The sequence below is a fragment of the Neopelma chrysocephalum genome, unplaced genomic scaffold (assembly GCF_003984885.1).
Source record: "Neopelma chrysocephalum unplaced genomic scaffold, ASM398488v2 Primary Assembly neopelma1_65b, whole genome shotgun sequence".
Classification (NCBI taxonomy): domain Eukaryota; kingdom Metazoa; phylum Chordata; class Aves; order Passeriformes; family Pipridae; genus Neopelma; species Neopelma chrysocephalum.
In genome coordinates, this window is record NW_020897723.1 from 2,941,366 (window position 1) to 2,949,487 (window position 8,122).

An 8,122-nucleotide genomic window follows, 5' to 3' on the forward strand; every position below is an offset into this window, starting at 1 on the left:
TCCTGATATCCCATCTAACCCTGCCCTCTGGCAGTGGGAAGCCATTCCCCCTTGTCCAGTCCCGCTATCCCTTGTCCAAAGTCCCTTTCCATCTTTGTTGAGGGCTCTCTTTGGATACTGGAAGTCAGGTTTGAATTCACAGCCCCAACCAGATTTTATGGCTCAGATTTGAAGGCTCAAAGCAGCATTTGAGTTGCTGTGAGGTCAGGGGGGTTTGTCCCAGACACATGAGATTTTGGATCAAATATACCCACAGCCCTACCTGAGGGATTGGTAGGAAGTCAACCTGTGTTTCAGAAACATCCCAGCCTGTCATTATTAACCACATTATTTGTCCACCGGTTTTATAACCAAAAACATGTATTTCTATTTAAAAGTTGAGTCATGGAGGGACACACTCCCACCCCAGTTCTTTGATTTCTCCACAGACACGATGCACAGCTTTGGATTTGAAGAGGGAATGTTCCCCCAAGAGCTTTATTTGCTAAAAAACATAATTTGGTGATACAAGCTTCCCTGGAAAGCAGTGATTCCTTAAAGAGGGGGAGGATGATCAGGGAGGAGCAGGATCCTTGCAGAGACACATGCTGGAAAGCAGAGCTGTATTTTAAGGCATCCATAAATATTATTCTGGGGATGGAGTTTAGCAGCAGCTTGTTGGGGGATGAGAGCAGGGTAGGTACAGCTGACAGAAAATACAGTCCCTGGGTGGGAATTCAGAGGAAAGGAGCAGATTTAGGCTTTCAGATTCCCAGAACAGGATGAGGGCCCTGGCAGAGCTCCATTTTCACATCCCATTCCAGGAGCTCATGTTGATGGGCTGCTCCTGCCCCAGGTTTCCTATGGGGACCAGAGCTTGTGCTGGACACTTTGGATGCTCTGGGCAGGGTGGGAGCCTTGGGAGAGTCTGTGGAGCTGAGCTCTGACTGAACTTTATCCATATTTAATCCAGCCATCCCAGTGTAAGGCTCAGCAAACAGTGTCTGGTGATCTGGCTGTGCCATGACATATTTTTGTCACTGTTTCTCTACCCAGCAATGCCAAGAGTTGGGAATTTGGAGAGGTCAGAGAGCAGAGAACTGATAGTGTCGGGAATGCAGCTCGGAGCTCTCAACTCCCTGGTTGGTGCCCTGCCAGCCTGACCACTCTGCTCTGAATAATTCCATTTTATTTGTCTGCTGCCAGGTTTGAGAGAGGGGTCAATCTCCCACCTACAGGGACATCACAGGAATTGCCTGTGGAATGTGGAATTGCCTGTGGAATGTGGGACTTAATGGAGCATTGGGCTTCTTTCTCCCTGGTAACAACTGACAGGACAAGAGGAAATGGCCTCAAGTTGCTCCAGGAGAGGTTTAAATTGGATTTTAGGGGAAATTTCTTCATGGAAAAGGTTGTCAAGCATTGGAAGAGGCTGCCCAGGGCAGGGGTGGAGTCACCATCCCTGGAAGTGTTCAGAAAACACGTGGATGTGGCACTTGAGGACTTGGGTGAGTGGTGACAATGGTGGTGCTGGTTGATGGTTGGACTTGGGGATCTTTGAGGGTTTTTCCAGCCTTGACCTGCACAGATTCACTTGAAGACAGATTTTGTTCTCACCTACACCCCTCTGAGCCTCCAGTCATCTCACACATGTACAGCAGTGTGTGCTGGAGAGCCTCACCTAATTAAATCTCAGGAAAACAGGAGAGCACCTGGGGGCTGTGTGGGCTTCACTTGAGGGATCTCGGGGCTGTCAAATGAAAGATTCCTCTCACAACTCTTGCTCCTCACAGCAAACACCGCAGAGCAGAGCCAAATTTACTCTGCACTTCACACATCTGGGTATTGGAAATTACTTCCAGGAGAAAAAAATGACTCACGGACTGGAGGGGGCTGAGGGATCTGCTTGCATTACAGATGCCAGCCCATGGCATCTTTTTTTCCCTGCCTTTCAAATTTTTGTCTCTTCTGCTTTCCTAAGGCAGTGCTGTCACCCCACATCACCGGGAATGTTTCGTCACGATTCCTTGGTGGTGTTATGTCACGTCCAAATCGCTCTGTGACGTCGTTGCCGCAGCCCTTGAGATGTTTAGAGACTCTTAATATTCTGCCAGCCACAGGACAGGCAAAACACAGGGTGGGGTGGACAAGCAATGGTGCCTCAGAGTTCATCCTCTCACCCAACAGGCCCCACTGTTGGGTTCTCCAGCTGATGAGTCACACCAGAAGTGAAGGGTCATTCCTGCAGCTTGTAGGATGATGGACAACTTCATTAAGCTGGAGAGGTGAGGAGCCCTTTGTGGGTTTAGTGGGTCTGGACCTCAGTTTGGTTTTGGTCTCCCATCAGTGATTCAGTGATTCCCAATCCTTTCCTTGGTTGGAAGCAGAAATAATTCCACTGACTCAGCTGGGGCTTAATTATTATCTTAATTATTGTCTGTAAAGGGCTTTGAAATCCTAAAGGGTTGATGCCTTGGGAGTGTGGGTGATTGTGGTGTGAGCTCAGCACAGAATCCAAGAGAGGAAACAAGTTCCCTTGGCTTGGAGAAGCAACTCCATGAAACTCTGCACAAGTATCACGAGTCTGTGGCTTTTTTTCCCTCAACTTAGTGCTAATGGATCCATTGTTTCATGTAAAGGTTTCTCCCGCTCTTGTTCTATCCTGTGTGACATTTACAGTACTCTTTGTTCCATTAGCAAAGTAATTTGAGATAGTTTATTATCCTTTGGAGACTTCACTGCCTGCTGTTTAACTTCCACGTCACTGGACCCTGGAAAAAAAAAATCTCTTAAAATAATGCCTGAGGCTAAAAATAGTGAGGAATTACTTGTTTCTTAGGAGTGAAATAATTAATTTAGTGCACTTTAATATGAAGATCTGCAACTCTAGGAAACACCACTTACTGCTTCCTCCTTCTCTTCAGAGCCACCAATATCTGTGGAGTCAAAGTGTTTCTGCCTCACAGCTTGAAACTGTAATTTGTTTGTATCAGTTACAGCTCCTTTATTTCAGGAGAAGGGAGAAATAGCATTTAATCACGTTCTGAATCACTGGGGGAAGAAATCACTCCCTGATCTGAGTTTATTACACTCTCTAGATGCAAGAAAATGGCAAAAGTTGTTATTCCTTGGATTTTCTGCGATGCTGTCACTGCGGCACCCAAGGGACTGAGCCTGTTTGGGTCCTGCTCCCCGAGTGCCTCATCCCCACTCCATGAAAACACTCTTCCTGATTCCCCAGGGGCTCAGCAGTGGGATGAGTGTTGGAAAACATCAGGGTTTGCTGAGCCACACATGTGGGAAGATCTTTTTCTTGCTGTTAAGACTTCACTCACTCCCAGGTTGAAGTAATGCAGGAGGGAGCAGGGATGTGAACCCAGAAAAGGAGGGGAAGTGCAGGAATTTGGCGTGTGGGCAGAGATGGAGCAGTGGGACACCTGTCCAATGACCTCCTGGAGCCAGGCAGGAGCTTCATCACGTCACCTTTCCGGGTGGGATCTGCAGTACCAGCTCCCTCAGGTGCTGGGCTTCCAACCTTGTCTCCAAGTCAACTGCCCGCAGCAGCACCGGCTTTGCTCCGGCTCGGGGGGCACATGGCACTGCCTGGGATGGGATGGGAGCAAAACCCATCCCTGCTCCACCCTCCAGCTTCAGGTCTGTGCCTCCAGCTGATTTCCTGGTGGTGGAGCCTCTTTTGGCTGATTTGTATCCGTCTCTCCAATCTGCACAGGAGGGCAGAGCCGGGCAGTGTCCGGGAGAAGGACCTTGGAGCAGAAGGCTCCGTTCCTTAGCCAAACCTTCCATTACCTTGTGTGGTCTTTGGCAACTCTCTGAACACTCCATGCCTCAGTTTCTCAACCTGGAGAACAGGATGATCCTAATCAGCATAGCTGGATGAGTTTGCAGTGCTGCACCCCAGAGGAGGAGGGCAGGGTCTGGCCCTCCTCATGCCCGCTGATGTCACCCCCATCCTCTCATAGTCCCACAGGGACATGCTGTAAATCCCAAATGGCCAGAGAATGTCATGTATAGAACAAGCATTAATGCCCAAGGGTGCAGAGGCCCCATCCCAGCACTGGCCTCTGGATTGCTTTGTTTTCCTGCTCGGCTGAGTCGCTAACCTTCCAATAAACACCAGAGTCATTATCATAAAACTGGGGAAAATGCTGTCATTAAACCCCACTGGTTTAGTTTTCAAGTGCCTCTTTCTGGGACATCAAATTCATTTAGATCATTCTCCAAAGCCACAAATCCTGAGTGGCTGCAGTAATGTGTGTGGTGGGAGGTGAGAGCACCACGGGAATTAAATCGGGTGGAGAGGGCTCTTCACAGAGCTCGCTGGGGTTTGTTGCAGGGGGGGAAGATGTGATGCCTCCAGCTGGTCACCCCTCTGACCCCTCAGCCCTGGGGTCCCTTGGGATGTTTTGCAGAAACCCCAGTTCATGCTCTGATACCTCAGCTTGGAGCATCCAGAGGGATGGGGAGCTGCAGCAGAGCCTTCCTCTTACAAAAAGATTGATTTTGTTCCAATAGAAAATAATAAAACCTTAAATCCTTTCAGCAGCAGAAGCACAGGGTTAAATCCCTATGGTTAAGTTTTCCAGAGAAGCTGTGGCTGTTCCATCCCTGGAAGTGTCCAAGACCAGGTTGGACAGGGCTTGGAGCAACCTGGGATAGTGGGAGGTGTCCCTGCCCGTGGCAGGAGGAGGGGCTGGATGAACTTCAAGGTTCCTTCCAACCCAATCCATCCCATTCCCCTCCACCTCAACAAGTGTGGAATAACAGCATTAAGTGTTTGTCTGAGCACTGGGGTGGCTGAACAAAATTTTGTCTCAGCGTTTGTGTAGTTGATAAATCTGATTTTGAGGCCAAAATTTTTTGGGTTTAATTGAAAACATTAAAATAGGGTTTTTAAAAGGGCTTGGGGTCAGCTGGCCCCTGCTGGGGGTTGATAAGCACCTGCAGTTTATAGAAACGACCCATAGGGCTGAAACTTCATTGTCCTGGGAGTCTGTAGATTTCCATAGGAACCAGGACTTGTTCAAAAGTTTTTTATCTCCCAAAAATAACCAGGATTTTGTTCCTCTGGGGGAGTTCCTGGCACAAGACCTCCTGGGAGCAGCACGGTGCCATGTGTCCGCTGACGTGCCACGGAATCTGCGGCAGCACCGGCTTCTGCGAGGGGAACAAGAATCCTAAAATTATCCTTTAGTTACTTGGAATATAAATAGAATTCAAATTGCTTATCAGCTGTTTCATTTGAAAGATATTTAAAAATACTTGGGAGAGGAAACTTGCGCTCTGGTAGAGATCCGGAGCCACACTGTACCCAAAGGATCTCGGTGCCTTGAGGACACAACTGTGGGGATCAATCCATGCACTGGGAGGAAGGAGTTCAGTTCATGGACAGTTTATCAGCGTGATAAGTTATTCAAGTTATGCCAAAAACACGTGTAAGAGACACTTCAGGCAGATCTCTGGGAATGGGAAAATCTTCCATTCCCGGGTGGGAAGGCTGAGCCCGTGTTGGAGTGTGGCTGCAGTGAAACAAACCTGACTGTGTCCTTGAGCATAGGAGGCAGGAACAAGCCAGGATGAGCATCAGGTGCTTCCCAATCGATCCATCTCTGGTGAGGAGAAGGGTGTGTTATGGCTTTTATGGAGTGAACAAACCTGGCAGCACCTGTCCCGTTGTTGGGGATGATGGGATGGGATGGTCCGTGTGCTGTACCACTGCCATTCATTAATGGCTCTACTAAATATGAGAGTGGTGAGGCTGTTCTAATGCCCAGAGCACTCAGAGGGTGACAAAAATAGCCCATTCAGCAGGGATTGGCTCAGAATAAGACGTGTCCTTACTGTAAACCTGGGTGCTTCCAAGAACTTGGGCTATGGATGAGTTGGACTCTCTGGTCTGGTTCATTACAGGAACTCTGCACAGACGTAACTTCCAGCATCCACTCCAGAAATTCCGAGTCCCTGTCTTACCAGCTGGGAATTGCACTCACTCCCAGCCTTCCTGGAAGAGGAAAATCATGAGGATCCTCACTGAGCGTCCGACACCTCCCCATGGTTGCTTTGGATTGTTCTCCTTTTCTTCATCTGCCAGCCCCGCGCTCTCTGATCCCTGCCTGGCCAAGGGGCTGGTTCCTGCAGGAGGAGGATGTTGCTTGGCTGGGATCCCTCTCTCTGAGGGGTCTCCAGCACAACTCTGTCCCTGACATGAGCCTGGAAACATGTCCCAGGAGTGGAGGGTCACAGAACACCAACGTCTGGCCTGATTCCCTTGGAATATAATATATTAAAATAATATCAATGAGGAGAAATATCAACCTCTGCCCAGAGAAGCTGTGGCTGCCCCATCCCTGCAAGTGTCCAAGGCCAGGTTGGACAGGGCTTGGAGCAGCCTGGGCTAGTGGAAGATGTCCCTGCCAATGGCAGGGGGTGGAATGGGATGGTCTTTAGGGTCGCTTACAACCCAAACCATTCTGTGATTTTAAATGGGCACACAGGAGCATGGAAGATGCTGAGAATAAAATTAATCAAGTTACTGATAAAACCTCAGAGATTATTTAGTCCTGGTTCAGTGGATAAAGCCAAGAACTCAGGTAATAGACAGGAGGAGCTGGAATTGCTCCTTGGTGACCATAAACTTGACCTGCTTGGTTTTATTAAGGAATCGAGGGGGGGGGAAGTCACCTGACTGGGATGGCAAAATTCGTGGTCTTTAAGAACTGAGTGGCAGAAGAGGAGGGGAAGCAGCCCGGCAGATCCACTGCAAATGGTCTGGAATGCTTTGCCGCAGGGACCAAGGAGGATGCTCGGGACGCTCAGAGGATGCTCAAGGCCATTGGGAGGATCCCGCCGGTAGCAAGGAGGATGCTCAGGGATGCTCGGGATGCTCAGGGATGCTCGGGATGCTCAGGAATGCTCGGGATGCTCAGGGATGCTCGGGATGCTCTGTGATGCAGGGGACGCTCAGGGATGCTCAGAGGATGCTCAGAGGGCCATGGGGAGGATGCCGGCATCCCGGGGGGAGGCTGCCGGGGGAGGGCGGCCGGGGGCTGCCGGGGCGGAGCCGCGGGGGCCCCTCCCGACGGCGCTATAAACCGGCGGGGCGCGGGCGCGGGGCAGCCGTCGCTGGGGCGCCCGGGGCCGGGGCGCACCCCTGCCCGCACCCCTGCCCGCACCCCTGCCCGCACCTTGCCCGCACCCTTGCCCGGGCCATGCGGAGGGGGCAGCTGTCGGGGGGCGCCTGGGGGACCCTGGTGCTGCTGGGGCTGATCCTGCCGGCCGCCCCGGCGGGCGCCTGGTACAAGCACGTCGCCAGCCCCCGGTACCACACGGTGGGTCGCGCCTCGGGGCTGCTGATGGGGGTCCGCCGCTCCCCGTACCTCTGGCGCCGGGAGCTGCCGGCCGAGCCCCCCCGGCAGCCCGGGTCTCCCCCCGGGGACAGCCCCTCGCCCCCGGGCCGCCCCGCCGGGCTCAGCCCCCCGCCCGCCGCCCCGGCCCCGCCGCCGCCCGGCCCCGGCCGCCTCCTGCAGCTCCTGCTCCGGCGGGGCTGGGGCGGCCCCCGCCCGGCCCCCGCACGACCCCCGCCCGGCCCCCGTCAGCCTCAGGTAACGCGCGGCCCCGACGGGCGGGCGGAGGGCTGGGGGGGACAGGGGGGATCCCGGGAGCCGGGGGGGAAAACGGTTGGTTCGCAGAGCCCCGGGATGCTCGAGGGGTGCGATCCGTGTCTGGGATACGAGGGTCCTGCGGCGGCCCCCGGGGGTGCTGGGGGGTCACCAGGTAACGGGGTGCATGGAGCCTCGGGGGGGTTCACCAGGAAACCGGGGTGCACGGAGCCAACAAGGGGGCTGCACTTTGGCTTTAAGGCAGAAAAAGGAGCTGAATGAAGTGCCCGAGGCCAGGTTGGACGGGGCTTGGAGCAATCTGGTCTAGTGGGAGGTGTCCCCGCCCATGGCAGGGGGTGGAAAGAGATGATCTTCAGGATCCTTTTGCAACTCAAACCATTCCTGGATTCTGGGATTTCTCTGCCCTCCCAGTTGGTGCATCACAAACCTGCCCCCTGTGGGACTGAGCTGCCTGTGCTGGAGGGGTGTCCCTGGGGTCAGAGGGGTGTCCCTGGGGTCAGAGGGGT

The 8,122-nt window shown here is 52.9% G+C and overlaps 1 protein-coding gene across 10 annotated transcripts in view; it reads left to right on the forward strand.

The window, feature by feature from the left end:
* The window catches only part of NPW (neuropeptide W), a 10,505-nt gene that overhangs the window by 1,225 nt on the left and 1,158 nt on the right, over positions 1 to 8,122 (forward strand). The window contains exons 1-4 of one of the 10 annotated variants that reach the window (XR_003534334.1): positions 2,153 to 2,264; positions 2,904 to 2,954; positions 3,321 to 3,470; positions 3,710 to 4,156. The exons of 2 other annotated variants lie outside the window; for them this stretch is intronic. Coding sequence is in view for 1 of the 8 variants with exons in the window: in XM_027684146.1 (XP_027539947.1) it covers positions 7,206 to 7,598 (393 nt within the window). In the remaining 7 variants the exon portion in view is untranslated. Of the gene's footprint in view, positions 1 to 2,077; positions 2,265 to 2,903; positions 3,072 to 3,320; positions 3,471 to 3,709; positions 4,157 to 5,052; positions 5,182 to 7,134; positions 7,599 to 8,122 lie in introns of those variants that run through there. 7 more of the 10 variants (XR_003534333.1, XR_003534332.1, XR_003534335.1 and 4 more) reach the window with 7 other exon arrangements.